Below are 20,004 nucleotides of genomic sequence, written 5' to 3' on the forward strand. Positions count from 1 at the left end.
AATTCTTTAGTCTGAACTGCTCAGTTAGGATCTGTTTCTGCTCTTACCACCGAAGAAGATGTGACTTTCTACTGCGACAGGAAATGAGGGGCTGGCCTGAGCACTGCCGCCTTCATCTTTATCCACAGAGACAGTCAGATGACTTCGCCTGGAGGTCAGTGCCACTGAATGCCACTGGCCGTCACTGAGTGCAGAACCTTAAAGATAGATTCCTATTTAAAAACCTTCCTTACACTGCAAAAACATAAAATCTAACAAGTTTTGTTGGTCTGGCTTCTAGGACGAATATCTCAAAATAAGACAAAATTAAACTACAAGTAACTTTTCAGCAAGATACGGGAACTTTTAATTCCTTAATATTGATGAAAAAATTAGTTCCATTAACAGATTATTTCACTTTATAACAAGACATTTTTATCATGTTACAAGTGAAATAATCTGCCAGTGGAACAAAAATCTTTTCATCAATTTTAAGAAATTTCTTTACGTAAAACAAGGTCTTATATCTTGTTAAAAAGTTATTTATGCATTAGTTTTGTCTTATTTGAAGTGTGATAAAACATTTGCACTAGAAACTAGATAAAAATACTTGGTAAGATTTAGTATTTTTGCAGTGTAGGAACTCGAATCCGTACTGCAAAGACACAAAATCTTACAAAGTATTTTTGCCTAGTTTCTAGTGAAAATATCTTAGTTCATTTGAAATAAGACAAAATTAACTTTTCAGCAAAAAATATGACCTTTTTTAAGTCAGTAAATCCTTAATATTGATTTTAAAAGTGTCAGTTCCACTGGTAGATTATTTCAAACATGGGGAAAATGTAGTTATAATCATTCTTAAAGTAATTTACTTAAAATAAGGTCCTATATCTTGCTGAAAAAAATACTTGTGAGTTTATTTTGTCTTATTTCAAATGTATGTACACTAGACACTTGTCAAAAACAGATTTGGAGCTTTAACAGTGCAAGCCTGTCGCCAGCTTTTTAGAAATCATGTCTCATAATTAAAACAGCATTTTAAGGCACATTCATGCATATTGACAGCAGAAACAGCAGCAGCAGGTTAGTTGCACTCTTTCTGTGATTGACTTGTTCCAAACCCACGCAGAGCTTTGTCAGCCCTCCGTATCTGTTTGTTGTTGAAGTGCATCAATATCTCATTATGTCCTTTGCCAATTTTTTTTCCTGTGACAACGATTTGCTCAACAACATAATTTCAACATCTTGGGATATTGTGCACAGCGTCCTCTTCCAGGGACCAAACAACATGTGTAATCTAATATTTATTCATAAAGCTATTGTCATTGCTAATAAGGTAAAATTGTATATAGATTTTGTATAACAAACAGTAAATAATAGAACAACTTTGCAAGTCCATACAAATTTCCATGGAGTAACTAAATAGCAGTGGCTCTCAGAAGTTTATTTTTTTGTATAACAGGTGGGTGAAATGTGTTTGTATTTGGAAAGTTGTTTCCTACGTCGCCGCTCTTAAATTGCTTTAATAACATTTGATATGGATAAAAGGGATTGAATTGAATTTTAATGTACCATCAGTAACTGAAATCTATTATGGCAACAAGAAATCAAAATTCTTATCATGATAAAAAAAAAATCATGATAAATGATAAACTGTATGATAAATGTCCACCCCAGGTAGGGCTCCTTCACACTGGATAGTAATGAAAGGTTCCAGCCTAATCACATTTACAGCAGACTAAATAAAGTAGCACATTAAAGCAACACTTTACAACACGGCTGCTGTGCACTTGGCTTTTTTCCATTGTTCTGGCTGCAACACATGGGATCTCACAAAGCAGCTAAACAATCCCACTCTCCAAGCAAAAGTAGATAAATGCTGTGATAAGGCCCCTGGCAGAGAGGTCAGTCACCCCCGAAGCTCCCAACGGGGGAAAGTATGCACCCTTGCAAATTGGGCATATGCAGGTTTCTGAGGGACAAAACCCATTTGTCATGCAGTCAAAGAGAAGCGCTGGCGCCGAGTTTAGGGACAAGATGAAGAGAGGAAGACGAAAATCAGTGCTACTCAGACAAACTTCATACTTCAGAGTCTTCATGTGATCAGATATCAGTAAAAAACATAGTTCAGATTATAATGCAACAGCAACATTGTCAATATGCATATATGTTGGTGCGCTGCATCTTTTTAAATTCCCCTTTAAAGTTGCAGTATATAACTTTTACAAAAAAATGTTTTTTACATATTTATTCAGACTGTGTCATATGAAATGGAAGAAAACAAAAACTCTTCCCAGTGCTACTATTGCAGTTTGCAGAAATCCTGGTCAAAAACAACCAATCAGATCCAGGAGGAGGGTCTTCACGCTGTTAATCAAGCTCGTGTATGAACTGTTCCGTGCGCTAACGGTGAAGAAAAAATATACAAAAAGAATGGATTTCCAAGTTAGAAAATATTGAGTTAATTTATAGTCAAATTAAGTTTGTCAAAATTAATTTATTTCTGTTTGTTTAACATGAGGACTTAAACTAAATATATTGACCTGACATCAAAGTTGAAAAAAAAAATTGATTCTGTAAAACATGCTTGTCAAACAAGATGGCCATGCTTGGGTGGATTAATGAATTCATGAATGGAGTCTTTATGAATGTTTTTTCGGTAAATAATGACACTTTTAATACAAAATTGACACTTTTAATGCTAGTTTTAATTAAAATTTGCATTTAAAGTGTAATTACTGAATAATGCAAAACTGACACATTTAATGGACTTTTAATGCAACTTTTAGTGCAACTTTACATTAAAAGTGTAATTATTTACCAAATAACACTTCAAGAAGACATTCATGAGGACTCCTTCATGTTTATGGCAGGTATTATGTCCGTCTTATGCACACCCCTTCAAATAAAGTGTTACTGGAGTGGCTTTATAATGGCTCTATAATGTTTACACTCGTTCCGATTGTTTTAAGGCAGGGATGTCAAAGTCAAATACACAGAGGGCCAAAAAAACAAATTTGCTACAAGCCGAGGGCCGGACTGGTTTAATGTTTATTAAAACATATTGAAATGATTGCACATAGCCTATTGAACCAAGACCTAACAGAGTGTATTATTTAACGATTAAATGAATAAAGCAATATTTTGTTATGGCTCTGTCAGTAACTTCAAGGGAAAACATTTTTCAAGAGGCAAACAGCAACAAATTTAATTGTTTTTAAAAACAAAATATGTTTCTTAATATCAAGATAAATGCATAAATCAAAGTGCATGCATTATAAACTGAAAATGCATTACTGTGCTGCTCTATGATCCTACCGATCACTGCTTTCAAATAGTAAAGTAAAAAAATAAATCAAATCAGTTGTATTCTTTCTCATGGCTCTTATCTGCAATTTTACCTGAATCCATTCAACTGAAAAATAAATACAAAAAAATAAAATAAAATACAAAAATATATGGCACACAGACAAAACAATACTTCATTCAAAGAAAAATCACGTCTTGTAGAAACAAATGTAAAAATTTAACTGAAACTTATAAACTGAAAATACGTTACTGCTCTGTGATGCTCACTTGTCTGAGGCTGAGCCTGATACTTGGAGGTGTCTCATCTTTTGTACAAGTTCATCAATGTTCGGGGTGAGGCTCTGAGCTGATGAATAATGAAGCCGTTTGGGCGCGCTGTAGTCACTTCGCGGGCTACCGTTGCATTATGGGAAATGTAGTGTTTGCAGGCAAAACACGAGCGGGCGGCTCTGGCTTGCGGGCCGGTTCTCATAGTAATTAAATATCATTCAGGGGGCCATAGATAATTGATTTGCGGGCCGGATGTGGCCCGCGGGCCTTGACTTTGACATATGTGTTTTAAGGGATGCACAACATCCTGAAACATATGCAGATATATAACTGTGACTAAACTTTGCTGCTTGTTCATGGTTTCCTATGACATTGGAGTACTGATTAAATTGTAGTCTAGAAGTGACGTTCAGCTGACCTGCGCTGAGCTCCAGCAGAACCCGTCCTCCTTTCTGGATCTGGAGGCGGAGTTTCGCCTCGCTCAGAAACAACCAGGCCACGCCTCCTTGTTGAGGGAGTTCAAAGGTGAGCAAAAGCCCCGCCTTGTTCCAGGTCCGAAACCGAAACCCAATCGACACGCTCCCCGAAGATGATGGCGTTGTCCACGGCAACTGGAGGAAGCTCTGGAGGCCGGGAAACGTTACGGCAACAGCAACTGGCTCGGCACAGGAAAAGGTCACATTGCCCTTGAAAAACAAAAAAGAAAACTTAGAGTGAACTAAATGACTGCTGGAGAGATAAAGCATCAGAAAACATGAATATTAATCAGCTGCAGAGGGCGCGTTGATGTGGCCTCTGTCACGGTGATCTCATCAGCGAGTCTCCTTAAGGAGGACAACTGTATTTCCATATTGATAACAGCAAAGCTTGGGATAAGATTAGAAACGAATACTTAAAATACCAAAGTCACCTCACGCAAAGGTAAAACAGATAAAGAATCAGAAACAGAAAGAAGAGAGCGCCCTGCATCATCAGATTGTTGTTCTCAGTAGTGATGATGAAACTGTCCGTTGCTCCGGCTGCAGCAGTAAACTATAACAGCGCCAGCAGATATGTGGGGAGTTTTATCCCCAGTTGCTTTTACCATGCAATGGAAGCACAGACGACATGTAAAAACTCTTTGCGGTGCACTTAAAATGCCGTGCAATGATTCAAGTCTCAAAAGGCTTCATTGCCTCATGAAAACGTTACCTTAAAAACCCTGGGAACTGACAAGATATCTCATCCACCTCTTTTCTTGTTAAGCGTCCTCCGCAGAACGTTAAAAAGCACTTTGTAGTTTTCTGCAGTGGAAGTGGCCGTAAGTTTGCTGACAGTCCCTTTCAGAGTTAGAGCCTCATTACAACACATGACTTCAAGAGTCTGAACATGTTCGTCCACAGTTTGAATTTGCTTTTAATATCCCCAGCAGGAGTTCCTCACACTTTTGTGAGGAGCGACATTAAAGGAGCGATGGCTCCTTTAATGTCGGGAAAAGGGAAAAACACTATTAGGACACTTTAAATGTCAAGTTTCTCTTTCTGCTGTCTTTAATGTTTTTGTTTCTTCACCTTCTTATTTATAAAGAAGCATCTTCATCTCAAGATGAAACTAAAAAAGGCAAGCAGGTAACCAAACTTAGCCCCAGCCACAAAAAAATAATAAACGATTCTAACTGGAACCTGGTAAATTATTTCTAATCATTTACAACAATAAAAACATACAAAGAAATAATTACACTGCAAAAACACAATCTTACCAGTTCCAAGTTCAAATATCTTGGTACACTTGAAATAAGACAAAATTAACTTATAAGTAACTTTTCAAAACAACATATGAGTTTGTTTCACATCAATTCCTTAATATTGATGAAAAAGTACTGGCAGATTATTTCACTTATATCTAATACTTTCTCATCAATATTAAGGAATTATAGACTTAAAACAAACTCCTATGTTGTGCTGAAAACTTACTTATAAGTTAGTTTTGTCTTAATTGAAATGTTCTAAGATATTTGCACTTAATTGTGCTTTCGTTTTCTAAGCTTTCTTAGAAAAGCTTAGATAATCCTGTCGGCTCTTATTGGTGAATAAACTTTTAAATCGATCCATAATCCATTTATCGTTACTTCAGTAAGCGACATCAACGTTTTCGTCTGCGCATGCAGGTCACTTTGGGGACATAAACTGTTCACACACAAGTCTCATTACAGTCGGGTTTGTTTGGCAGCTTGAACGACCTGCAAACAACAACATAAGACTTCAGAAAAAAAAATGTAATTCAGCATCAAGACCTGCTGTGTGAACGTAGCCACGGATCTTTTTTTTCAAGCCAGTCTGAGCAGATACTCCTAGCAGAGGAGTGAGTCCTGGTGGTGGATTAAACTTACCACGAGAGAAACTTTGTGGTCCTTGACTTTGGCGAGTCCGATCAGGTTGAGACCGTTGAACAGCAGGTTTTCCAGGCAGCCGTGGAAGTTCGTCTTGGAGTGAAATGGCTTGTGAGACCCGAGAGCCTGACCTGCCCCCACGCTCAGCTGTGATCCCAAACACACAGGTTATTAGCAACTCAGAACCGTGGATTTATGCTGTTAGCTGAAGCAGCTTTTCGGTTCATCAGACCTCTTGTATGTCGAGGTGGTGGAACTGTGGCGGGATTTTAACCCGCAGCGTGTGTTTATCCACTGTGAGGTTGAGGTGAAGGCCGTGTAGCTCCACTGCCACATGGTGCCAATGCTGATCATCCAAAAGGCTTCCAAGAGCTGCAAGACGTCGAGGTTCAGCAGATGAAGTCCTACCTAAAATTAAGTAGACAAAAAAAATTAAGTTATCAAGTTTTCAAAAGTGTAAAAGTTTCTTTTCTGCTCTGAATGTTTTCATTCAGTTCAGACTACAGGGGGGATCAGGGCGAGGTCACCTTCTCCAAATTCGCTGGAGACTCCTGTCAACATCTATATACCAGCAGCGAAAAACAAGCCAAATATGTTATGAAGCCTAATTTGAAAGACTACAGAGGGAATGCATCATTAATCATAAATGAGCACCAGCAGACCCGAATTAGTGGATGCATTCCAGAATCCCCAAAGAACTGAGAGAAAAAAACTTGTTTCTGCTGTAAGACGGAAGAGTAGAAAGAACTGAATACAATATAGCATTAAAAATGCATAAGATATTAACAAGGCAACATCAGTTTTAACTTCAGAGAGAAAATGTAAAGTTTGGTAAAAGACAAACATGTTTTAATATTTTGTGAGTTTACACTGCAAAAACACAAAATCTTACCAAGTGCTTTTTGAAATAAGAAAAAATTCACTTGGTTACTTTGTTCAAGTAAATAAATCCTTAGATTAAAAGATTAGATTAAGAGATATAGATTAAAAGAGTATTATTTACACTACTTATAACATGGAAAAAGTGTCTTGTTATAAGTAAAGAATCTGCCAATCTAGCAAGTGCATTTACATCAATATTAAGAAATAACTGACATAAAACAAGATCATAAATCTTGCTGAAAAGTTCCTTGTAAATTAATTTTATATTATTTCAATTATAGTAAGTTATTAAAGTTAGAAAATGGACTAAAATGCTTTGTACGATTTTGTGTTGTTTGCAGTGTAACATATTTCACTAAAGGTTTAAAGTAAAAACTGCAACTTCACTTACATGGAGAAAAATGCTGTGAAACTTTTAGTATATTAAAAACAAAAAAAAAGAAGCAGCAGTCAATAAAAGACGACGGCACAACATGAAAGTAAATTAGATTTCTTGACTTGCATTGATTAATGGAACAGTTATTAGTTCGTATGAAGTAGTGAGACCAGGAAGAAGACTGCAAGATAGAATCTCTCCAGAGGGCAGATTTCATTACAACTTGAATAATTGAAAAGAAAAAGCAAAAACGGGAATCAATATGAGAGTGCAAACAAGGAGAATGAATTGATATTCATTTATGAAGTAGTTTCTGTCTTTGCTCTTCCACATCACAGTCTGCAGCTCCACCCACCCATTACTGAACGTTTTGCAGGTTGAAACAAAGGGCCATTCATTTTAGGCATCAATAAATGTACAGTTTGCAAAAAAAAACATAACCCTCTCACTATTTCAATTTCAGTAGCCTTTATATGTGCATATATCACAGTTGCAATAGAGTAGAGCAGGGGTGTCAAACTCCAGTCCTCGAGGGCCGGTGTCCTGCAACTTTTAGAAGTGCCTCTGCTGCACCACACCTGAATAGAATAATTAAGTAATTAGCAAGGCTCTGGAGAACTGAGGAGGTAATTAAGCCATTTGATTCAGGTGTTTTGTACCTGTGGCACATCTAAAAACTGCAGGACAGCAGCCCTTCAGGACTGCAGTTTGACACCCCTGGAGTAGAGGATAACCGTGAAATAGAAGGAAAATGATATGTGTGATTACAATATTGATTATGATTAACATGCATTTTGAAGAATTTTCTTCATCAAAATGTCACTAACAAACTTTGTGAGATTCTGCAGCTGAAAATATGCATTAATGTGATGATTGACGGCAGTAAAAGTCGGTCCAATTAGCTAAATACATTATTAACATGTAAAATTGGGAAGCTTTGCACTTAAACTATGTCACAAGTTTTCTTCTGAAGTGAGATCTGTCCATATTTTAGCCCCTGAATCAGCTTTTTGGGGATTGTGGATATGAATGTTTTTCAATGCTGCCTTCACAATGATTGACAGTAATGTTTCAGACGACGGATTGAATAATAAGAGAACAATTGTATTTATTTATACAAATATTGATTTACACAAAAATGGACTCCATTTACCAATAGGCGGATGGTTTTTCCGATTTATGTTTGAAAACAATTTGAAAATCACTTTCCTTCCACTTTTATACACACAATTGCATTGGTCCATTACAGAAAATCTAAATAAAATGTATTGAATATATTTTGTGGTATAGTGGCTGTGACGGGCACCTGTCACCATTGTGAATGAATCCCTGTTTAATTGCTATTCTTTTCTTGCAGTTGATTGGCTGGCGAGAGTTTAAAGGGATCAAGCCCCACCCACCAGGGGAGCGAGGAAGTTGGGAAGAGCTCCTGGCTGCTGGGGTGTTTTCCAAGCCTCGCTCACGCTCCTTCAATGTGTTTTTCTGTTTGTTAACTTTCTTTGTGTTGCTGGGACTGGGGATCGTTGGCCAAGCCGAGGTTTTCCGGTTCTTGGTTGTAGGGCGAATGATCTGGTGAGGCAGGGCGAGGGGAGCGGCCCGAATCCGACGGCCAACTGCTGGCTGGTTCGTGAATGCTCCCACCCTTTTGTTTCTTTGCCACGATTCTCCAGTACCTTCATGTCCAGCCAGAGCTTGAATAAAGCCTTTTGTATTATATGCCTTGGTCTGGACTTCTTTATGTTGTGACCCACAGGCGGGCCGTAACAGTGGCAAAAAAGCATTCAAGGATTATGTAGACACATCATGTCATGACAAGCATATCAGGGCTACTGTAGGTAGAAAAAAGAGTGGAAAATTTCCACCAAAACAAATCGGAAATTGTGATTTCAGATTTTCTTTTAAAAAAAAACAAGGAGATTTCTGAGTTCCAAAAATCAAAAATTTGCCAAGAAAAAAAATTGAGATCAATCTCAGAAATGTTCTAGAGGAAAAAAAACAACTTTGAAATGTCTGAGTTTGAAAAGCCAAAAATGTACCAGAAAAACACCGGGAAAGTTTTCAAAAATTTTGTAAAGAAATGTTGACTTTTGAAAAAAATTCAGATTTTTTTCTGGAAAATTTCTGAGATTAATCTGAAAACTTCTGATTGTTTTTAGCGGAAGTGTACTACTCCTTTTTTGCATCTACAGTCGTCCTTATACTCCGTCGTAAAATGGAGCGCTTTGAATTTTTGCTCTGAAAAATTGAGGTGCAGAACATAAAAGCCAAATATTGCTCCAAGCAAATGAGTCCTTGCACCAGATTGTGATCTGAATTGTAATAGATGTCATCTGTAATCAATAAGCTCCTTCTGATGGGATTGTAAATATTGACTATTGAGAAAGAGTTTGCAAGCAGACATGAAAAGATGAAACATTGGTGTCTGTTTTATATCATCATCAGTTTTGTCCACTGTGTCTCAATGTGGGAAGGAACTAAATAAGATTAATTACTTCCTGGTTGTAAAACTGTCCCAACTTACTCAGCATAACTTTCACTAAAAAGCATATTTATAAATGAATAGATGCTAATAACCATGGGATGTTTTATTAAAGTTGTAGGGGGTCGGATTGGCTGTTTAATTGATTCCTGAAAGCTCCCCTAAATACTTTCAGTGGAGTAACTGTAAATCACAACCCACCATAAATTTCATTAGGCCGAGCAGGAGGTCTGATTACGCTGCAGCATTATCCCTCATGCACTGATATAGCCATTTTAATCACCTCCAACCTTAATTATCAAACACTGGAAAGGAAAATGTTGTGTGTGCAATTAGAATGGTAACCAATTTGGGATTTTATTACATCACTTATCATGAAGTAAATAAATAAATAGATAAATAAGACGTTCTTGCCTCCATCTGTTTCTGTTACTTATGTGCATCATAATTACTGGCCACAGCAGAGTGCGTAAATATTATTTGGCAAACATAAATTTCAGATGCATATCAGCATTAATTTGTTTTTCTAACTTGATTAAAGTAAAATGAATAAAATTGATGTGGATTGTGAGTTGGTATTTATGGGGAAACCTAAAGCACCAAGCTGATATGTCAATGAACTACCATAACAAAAAATACAAAAATCATCCCTAAGATAAGATTATCATAATTGTTAATTTATTTGTAACCTATTTTACTATTTCAGAAAACTTAACAACTCATGCAGACGGTAACAGTGACTTTTATGACCAGTGTCTTGAATGTCAGCTTAGTCACTGTGCAAAAACCAAATATAAATGGATGACCTCCATTCTTTCAATTAACAATAAATTACAGATTACTGTATGTTTTAAAATAAACGTTATATTAGGCAGTGCTGTTGTTTTTTAAAGTACAATATATCTTCTCTAAATTTAGATTGAGTCGTCGTGTTAGTTCAGCAAAGTGGAGCATGACTGAGCTCCAGGCCAATGTACAAATCAGATGAATGAAATTACAAAGTCTGCAACCAAAATTTCTGATCCGTGGATGAAGAGTTTCCGAAGTAAAACAAAGAGAAAGGCAGAGACTGAAATAATGAGGATCAGAAATATAAAGATCATTCAACCAAGAGACCCAAATAGAAAGTAATGTAAGAGGGAGACAGGATAATAGATGAAAAGCAGATCGAAAGATGCTATATCTGGAGATTAAAAAGACAAATTACCGCTTGTTATCATGGAGACAACAAAGACAAATAACAATCAAAAGAAAACAGGAAACTAAAAGAGAAACGAGAAGGCAGAGAGGGAGTAGTTAGAAGAAAGTATCTTCAGAACCGTCCTCTGCCTTTGTACCATCATTTTAATGGATCGATTTAATTCCCACTCACTAAGCCAGTGTCTCTTTAATGACGTGGGATTTTAAGAGGATTCTTTTGGCTGAAAACTCCTAAAAAAATAAACACACAGTAGAGTTGTGCACTGCAAAAACAGAAAACCATAGAGTGTTTTTGTCTAGATTCTAGAGCAAATATTTTAATACACTTGAAATAAGATAAAACTAACTTACAAGTTTCTTTTCAGTAAGAAATGTCTTCTTATTTTAAGTCAAGAATTTCTTAAAATTAATGAAAACGTTTTAGTTCCATTGGCAGATCATTTCAGTTATAATAAGACTTTTTTCCAATGTTATAAGTGAAATAATCTGCCAATGAAACAATTACTTTTTCATCAATATTAAGTAAACATTTACTTACGATAAGCTCCTACATCTTGCTGAAAGTTACTTCAAGTGTGCAGATATTTGCACTAGAAACTAGACGAACACTTAGTAAAATTTTCTGTTTTTACAATGTACCAAAATAAACATTAAACAATTTTTTTTTTTTTTTGCAAAATTCAAATTTGTGCAATTTTAAGGCAAATGAAAACACAGCTGGTGGTGAAAGAGACAGCTCAGTATCTGGTGGCCGTTTGTGAGGCAGCATTGTTTAATTTCATATTGTGCTGTGAAAACAGTTAAAATTCTTGATTGTAGAAAAATATTTTGTTTGATTGTAATTGCAATGTTTACAAAAACTGGGCTGAAATTAGGGTTGGCACATAAAGAGAACTGAAACTATCATGCAATCTTTATTGCTAATTCTGAAGTTTGTTGAAATCAGGAGAAAATCCAGGAAAAGATCTGGAAAAAATGGGAAAAGGGCTCAAAGAGAAGAAGGCAGGAGGAGAAGCTGGATGTGAGGGTGAAGTATTTCTGTGGTCAGCGGGGTTTCTGGTGAGAGAGGTGCCAGATGGTGATGATTCAGCATGGGCAACATGACAACCGCTGGTGTAATCCTATTCAAACACACACACACACACACACACACACACACACACACACACACACACACACACACACACAGCGACACACCTGGCATGCATCGAGACCAGAAGAGTCCAGCCCTAACACATGCTGCAGCAAATGGGTGCCATCAATCAAGGCTTTAAACAGACTGGGATGCAGCAGAAAAGTGGGCACAAAGATTTAATCAGGAAGTAAGGTGTGTGTTTTCCTCATCAACCATTTAAAAGGTAATCAAAGATCTGGAAGATGTGCCAAATGACTAAAATGGAAATGCTCCTCATCAGAAGAAATGCCATCACCAACTCTCTGCAGATTAAATGTTCTGCAGGGTCATGATCTCTGTGTCTGTCAATAGACATTAGCACCTTGTCTGAACAGCAGCAGTAGTTTTCCTCTCTCTAACTCCAGACGAAGTCCGACTCCTTCCCTTCCCTCCGCCTGCAGCAGCGTCCCGGAGTTTCTCAGGGTTTTGAGCTTCAATGTGATGACATCTCTCTGAGCCCGCCTTGACCCGGGACTTAGTCTGTACACCAAACTGCTGCTGCCGTCCAAACCCACCACATCAGAGGCTGAAAAGTGAAACAAAGCAGAGATATCAGCATGTTTGTGTGTGTAGAAGCCATTTATCCAAACTTTTTGGTCACGGCAAAAGAAAATGAGATTTCAGAGGAATCAGCTCTGATAGTTTCTCCCAAAGTTTTTGATGGGAACCAAACCTTCAGGATAATTTCATCTTAAAAAACTGCTAAAAAGACCAATTTTTAAACATTTATATTTTTCTAACAAAAGGAAATGTTATCCCTAATGCTGTTTTTGATAATCAAAATAAAAGTAAACTCATCTTTATTAAGTAAAATTTGTTCAAACTTGTAAACAAACTGAATTCAAACACAAATTTCAGACTACAAAACCAAATCTTACCAAATATTCAGCAATAAATAGGAGCTTGTTTTAAGTCAATTCCTTAAACTGATTTTAAAGAAAAGTGCTAATTCAACTGGTGAAATAAATTGCAGTGGTACTAGTATTTATTTAATTATTTAAGGAATTATTAACTTAAAACAAGCTCCTATTTTTTGCTGGATAGCTACTTGTAAGCCATTTTTGTCTTATTTCAAGATCTAATGTATTTGCACTAGAAACTAGAACAAAAATACTTGGTAAGATTTTATGTTTTTGCAGTGTACCATTTAAAAACCCTCCAAAACTTCTATTTAAAGTGTGGAGTGGTTTCTTTATGACTTGAACAAGTGCATTTTGCAAAAAAAAATCTCCAACAGAAATCACTTTTCTCTCGGAAAACATTTTCTCCGTTTCTCCTCTACCAACTTGTTCATACGTTCGCATCACATTTGTATTTGTTTTGGCTGTTGTGTATGATTTCCTCTTATGGCATTGATTAAGAAGTGAAATAAACTTTTGTTTGGTTGTTTGGAGGTTTGAAGCACCTGAAATATAAACACACAAACAATAATCAACAAGTTCATTAGTTAAGCCATTATTTGTTTCACCATAAAGTTTAGAATCACTCAGTGCATTTAAAGATCCCTTAATTGTTTATTATCACCTGCAGCTCTGACCATCAAATCAATTAAAACCACTTATAACGCTCATTAGGATCCACTATACGTTAGACTAATGAGTAATTCTACAAGCATGAGAAACTGTGTGATTCTTTTCTTTGTTAAACCCCAGAGACTCTAATGAGAGCAGTGAAGGATGGAGCACTCACTGTACGGACATCCGTAGGTCTCCAGGCGCAGTCCGATCCGCCCGTTGGGATTCCAGTCCAGAGGAATGAGGCGCAGGAAGCGGGCCACGACCGGCTGCTGCAGTTTGTACTGAACCACGCTGTCTGCATTACAGTTACCTGGAAAAGACTGAAAACACACAAAGGGGACATGATAAACAAACTACAGTTACTCAGAAATATCTTCTTACCCTCTCACCCACTAGTGCATATCTCAGCAATCAGGAGCCTGGGGTAATTAGAGAAATGTTTCATATTTAGGATGAATACATGAAGGCAACTTTAGTTTGGTCGCTAACTTAAATATCTGCATGTATTACTATATTTAGTCAAGTTTACTCAATGGTAAAAATGAAACCCTTCATAAATGATTTTTAATGGATTTTTCAAAATTTTACTGACTCTGTCATGCAAAGTCACATAGTTCTATATATTTTATCTGTACAACATAACATGTCTACATTATCTACCACTCGCGAGTGTTTATTTACACTAAATATACAAATTATTAAAATTCAGACAAACCAGTGGTAACTGAAGCCACTCCTGTTGTACAGTTAAGAAAAATGAAGCAATCAGCTTTACAGAAAAATGCGCTCCAGTGCTTCCTATTTTCACTCTCTCTAAGCTCTGAGTTCACAGGAGTTCCAAAACACTCTGAAATGTCAGGGAGATTGTGAGAGTTTATGCAGAGTGTCAGGTCAAAATGCTTTTAATCCGTAAGAAGCCCTTCTCTGGTCCGCCTGAGAAGATCCTTAGTACTTAGCTTAGCTGGATTCTCTCCGCATGAGCAAAGTTCCTCGACTCAAACTCTAATCAAAATCCCCTCTCCTTAGCCCTGAAGCCTGCAGCGTTTTGACTCCGGATAAATGTCCTCCTAAATGTACAATACAGCATGGTTCCTACCTGCTAGCTGTTGATGTACTGGAAATATATTTTAAACAGAAGATATTGTCCCAGTCAGACTGATCGGGCACGTTATTAAAAAAAAATTCACATTTTTCACAAAAGGTCATAAACAGCCAAAATGCTTAAAACATCGAAAGCTGTTTTTGGAAGTAAGTTAATGTTTTTTGGTGTCTTGAAAACCATCCATTTCAAAAAACCTCCAAACTGTCGAGTCACAATCTGTGCCGTTACTTAGCAACCCCAGTCCGTCACCTAGCAACCCAAGTAGAGCTCCAGCATGTGTGGTCAGCTGGTTTTACTGCTGCACAATGGCTGCTGGAAAAGACAAGTGTTTTGTTCACTTACCAAACGGAAGCCACGTGCTGCATTCTTGTTGGTTGTGCAGGAGGCGCTACTTCTGCTTTTCAAAGATTGTAGAGGTTGTAGAGTTGTGCATCTGTTTGCAGCCATTTACATGTGCAAGTGTAAATGTTGAGTTGGGGGGGGTAGGCGCTGCCGGTAGCAATTTATATGGATTTAAAGTGACAAGAGGCCCTAAAACGGCTCATTGTGAAGAATATTTCTGGCTTTTTTTTTTACTTATTATTTCTTTTGGTGGCCCCAATTCTCTTCCATATAGAAATGTTTTGTATTAAACACAAATTTAATGTAGTTTTGTACAAATTAAAGGCAACATCACAGCATAAATGCCCAACCACATAGAGGCATTGTTTGTCTCCCATCTCCTCACCTCTGTTATATTTTCAACCGACTTCATTTGTACTTCTGACAGACTGAACATGAAGAAGTTCAGCTATGGAGTTTCTTCCAAACACACAACAAAACACGCAGAGTGAGCGAGCCAACGCTTCAGGCTGGTCTCAGCTCCCTCTGCAGCCGTCAACAGCAGCTTCAAGTGTTTTGGCAGCAGGTCAGGACCGTCAGCTGAGCTCTTTCATTGGTTCATCCATTATTAATGAAGAGTCAAAGGCTCCTGATGACTGTGATAATTTACTCAGGAAGGGCTGATCCCTGCAGGCTAGCATTGTTAAACACTAAGTACTACATAAATACTAAGAGAGTTAAATTGAACTGAAGCTTCAGCAAATTTTTGACTTTATGGACTCACCCCTATGCTGTCCTCCTGTCTGTACTGCTTCCAGTTGTGTCCCGTGTCGCTGAACATCAGCTGGTAAGACGTCAGCCAATCAGAGCTGCCGTAGCGGCCCTGTGTGGCGACAGCTGTGATCTTGGTCCGCTCGCCCAGGTTCACCTCCAGCCACTGATACCGGTCTGAGGTGAGGGGGGACCAGCCTCCAGCTCCTGCAGAAGAAAAAATGTTTGATAGATTTCAGACTTTAAGGAATAAATGAAATAATTAAAGTAAATTATGTAGATGTGGGGAATAAATTTATAGTCCATATTAAAAGTCTATCCTAATTTTTTCTAGAATCTGGACTTCTGTGGTCTATTTTGCTTATTTACTTGTTGATAAAACTGATTCATTTCAGACAAAAAATAAACAGTACTTTACAGCATAAGTATGTCACTTTTATTTAAAAATATGTTTTTTTACATATTTGTTAAACATATCATTTCATGATCACTTGTGAAATCTCCTCCTCCCTGTGCTGCTGATTTCATCTGAAAAAATAACAAAAACAGCAAATCAGAGCGGTGCACACACAGGGATGATTGACAGCGCAGAGACCCACCTCCTGGCTCTGATTGGTTACTTCTAGTTAGCACTGGGAGAAGGCAGAGGAACACACATTATCTGTCTTATTTTGTCACAACTTAATGATAATTTCAACAAATACAAAAAATATTTCCTATGAAAGTTACATACTGCAGCTTTAAGACTGCATAACTCAAAGCTTTACAGTATATTTATTACTTATTGCATATTTCACTTAGTTCATTTAGCACCCATGCAGATTTCTACTGTAGTAAAGGCGTCGATTTCTATCATACTGAAAGTCTACTTTGTGTTTATTGGTAATGAAAATGCCTGTAAAACTGTTAATTATACTGAATTTTAAACATTTTGCAGCTATTGTGAAAAGGGTTTTATAGGTTTACTTCAGATATCGTGCAGTCATGTGACAAACTATTTACACTCCATGATTCAGAAGATTTTTTAAGACCACATTTAGCAGCAATGACTCAATATTTGGTTTCTGTATAATTAAATCATTCATGTTGTTGTGAAGGAACTTCGATCCCATCTTCTTTACAACATTCCTTCAGGTTGTTCAAAAATTCGATTTCGCTTAAAGTAAGGCAAGTTTATTTGCAATGTAAAATCCAAATAAGTTAATTTAAAGGAAATTAAAATCTAGAAATAGATTAAAATAATAACACCAAAGTCACCTGTATCATTTGCTAACATTTAATGCTGAATTTGCACCTCTCTGAAGGTTAAGAGGAATTCCCCAAACAAAGCATTACCTGTAAAAGTTTAAATAGTAACATATTGAACAGTTGTAATGAATGTCAAACTGTTAGCATGCCTCCCCTGATACAGCTGTGCTGAAAAGCTGCATAGCGGTACATTGATTAGTGCTGCAACTTCTCTGTCAGATTGGTTCCTTATCTATTTAAAATATCATCAATAAAGGGTTTTAATGTCAAGCTTTGAGCAGTTTCACAGCCAATATAAAGGTTTGTTTCTTCAACTGAACACTACTAATAAGAAAAGCTTTATTTTCTGCATTGGGATGTTAATGTTTTGTCTTGTTTTTTGGTAAGTGTTGTTGGATAAATCAGTCAGTTTGTCATTTGCTCGATTTATTTTATTTGTTTCTGGCAAAAGAATATTCCATTTTACATATGACTTTAGTGGAGAAATAATCAAGAGAAAACAATTACTGTTTAATTTGAATGTTTATTCTTCCCCAATTTGTAAAAAAAAAAAACATGAAACAAATACAGAAGAGGAGTTAAGGCCACTGGAAAAAAACTGACTTTAATCTCAAAAATGTTAATTTTGATCTCAGAAGGTTATAGTAAGGAAAGATAATTCTGAGAAACAAAAAAGTGAAAATTTCATGAAAAATGTCAGAATTCTGAGAAAAAAGCCCAAATCCTGAGATTAAATCCAGAATTCTGAAAAAAAATTCAGAATTCTAGGATTAAAGTCGGAATTCTGAGAAAAAAGTCAGAATTCTGATTTTTTTAAAAATCTGAACTCTGTAAAAAAAAATAAAAATAAAAGAAATCTGAATTCTGAGATTATTGTCAGAACTTTGAGAAAAACTGGAAAAAAAGACCATGACTTGCCTTACTAACAGCACCTAAATGACCACAAATTAAAATTTCTAATCCAAACACTTGTTCCTCTTTAGTGGCTGCATTTTCCTCAATATCCTTGCAAAATAATTTAAAGTTTGAGTATTTTCTTTTTGTTTTAGGGGTTCAGAATCATGTGGAACGTCTGAACATAAAAACACTGCGTAAAAATGAATCAGTGTCGGTCGGGTGGAGGTTCAGGCTGATCTTTCCGGAGCTAAAGGCCAGAGCTAATAAGCGCTTCACTACCAGATGTGTCCAACGACAGCAGAACAGAAAAGCGCAGACATCCTGACCTTTACTTGTGACAATTAGACGGCAGAGAAACAGAGAGCGGGATCTGAGACAAATGTGTCGGTGACTAAGAGGCGTTGCAAAGATTTACTGGGTCCTCCCTGTCAGATGTAATTGAAACAGAGACAAAGTGATGGCTGAATATTTCCTGTCATGGCGGCTCCTTCATATCAAACACAACGCCATGGATTCTGCTGCTCAATGACAGAAACAAGTTATAGTAACATAATATGTTTTACATGGTTGGATTTAGAAGTGAACGTTTGACTTACACTAGTTACACTTACAAAGCAAAATCGGGTTTAAAAATGCATTGATTAAAGAGTTTTGTACATTTTTGTTTTGTTTTGTCAAGTAATTGATACCTTGGAATACATTTTGTTATCCGATGCACCATTAGCTTCTACAGGAGATGATTTATGTGGATGAAGTGGCACAAAATGACCTCATGCAACCCAATTCTAGGTACAAAGCAATTTTAAAAACCTAACTATTTTCCTTGTCTTATTAATGTAATGTTTGCAAAAAAAATACAAAAAAAGACCCCTGAGGTCCTGCTTCCAATAATTGGACTTGATTAGCTGGAATTATTCTAATTGACCACTGTGCTATTTTCTCCAGTTGGTACCCATTTACAAGGAAAACTGGTTTCCTGGAAACTTCCCTTTGGATTTGTAAAACGCAGTTAATTTAACCTTATTTTATCCTCCAATGCCTGATGACATTTAGCGAACACTGGTGTTAAAACATGTTGCAGGATTAAACGGAGATTTGAGCCAACAACAACAAAACTCCCCAATTCCCGATGCAGTTACCCTCAAAGGATTTCAAGAGGCAGTTTTTTAGCTTTACATCATATTACAATGTTTTTCTCTTGTCAAAAACAAACCCAAAGTGTTGCTTTGATTCTTTCATGAATGTTTGTGAAAAACGTAGATCTCTATGGCAACCATTTAGCTGTGCAAAATGACTGGGTGGACCTAGATCCACCTAAGAGACACATGATGTAAAGCTTCCCCTTGGAGCTGCAGTTTCCAAGCAGTTCCCCCACTCAGCTCCTTCAGACTAACCAGCAGCAATTAGCAAAAACCTGGTAGAACTGCACATTTGCTGAGCTCATTATAGGAGCAGAGTTTCAAAAAGAGCAGAAGATTTTAAAGGGTGTTAAATTAGCAAATAAAATTTATTTTAAGTCTTACTTGATATATACAGCATTTTTAAAACAACATGAAAACACATTGTACTACTTTAACCTGAAACCAAGTGGACTTTTGTCTTTTGAGCAGTGCAGGCTGTGTATGCAACAGATAAGGAAGAAAGCCAGTCAAGGTGCAGTGGGATTTTTCTGCTCCACCTTTTGAGAAGAGATCAAGCCTGACAAAGTTGCTGTGGTCAGATGCATCACTGTACGAAGCAGGCAAGTAAACAAAAGACTGCTGAATCATTAATACCGCCATGATATTCCACCTGACAAGAAAATATGAGAGGCTGTAAAATTCAAAGAGACACGAGTTAAATGAAGAGCTAGTTTACAGTGTGAGACAGGTGAGAGGAGACCGGCAGCGCCGCAGACAGCCAGGCAGCCGAAAAGGAAAGAGCGCTGGAGTGAGAGCTCATCATTTGCATTAGAATAGCAGGACTGGATGGTAATTTCAGCAGCCTGATAACATGTCATCCGGACGGAGAGACTAATAGGCTCGATACTGGCCAACACTGAATGTTTCCTGCAGACATGACATTTCCATTCAAGCATCAAGTGCAGCATTGGAACTTTGAACACTCAACAC

General features: G+C 37.0%; 1 protein-coding gene across 2 annotated transcripts in view; it reads right to left on the minus strand.

Annotated features, from left to right (window-relative positions):
- cntnap3 (contactin associated protein family member 3) overlaps window positions 1–20,004 on the minus strand; it is a 114,629-nt gene that overhangs the window by 49,834 nt on the left and 44,791 nt on the right. For both annotated transcript variants that reach the window (XM_008433926.3, XM_008433924.3), the window contains exons 3-9: window positions 15,762–15,955; window positions 13,727–13,874; window positions 12,360–12,563; window positions 6,159–6,334; window positions 5,927–6,073; window positions 3,977–4,244; window positions 48–197 (exon numbers count right to left, since the gene is read on the minus strand). In XM_008433926.3, the coding sequence (XP_008432148.2) occupies window positions 48–197; window positions 3,977–4,244; window positions 5,927–6,073; window positions 6,159–6,334; window positions 12,360–12,563; window positions 13,727–13,874; window positions 15,762–15,955 (1,287 nt within the window). The remainder of the gene's footprint in view (window positions 1–47; window positions 198–3,976; window positions 4,245–5,926; window positions 6,074–6,158; window positions 6,335–12,359; window positions 12,564–13,726; window positions 13,875–15,761; window positions 15,956–20,004) is intronic.

The sequence above is a fragment of the Poecilia reticulata genome, chromosome 17, assembly GCF_904066995.2.
Source record: "Poecilia reticulata chromosome 17, P_reticulata-male-v2, whole genome shotgun sequence".
NCBI classification, from domain to species: domain Eukaryota; kingdom Metazoa; phylum Chordata; class Actinopteri; order Cyprinodontiformes; family Poeciliidae; genus Poecilia; species Poecilia reticulata.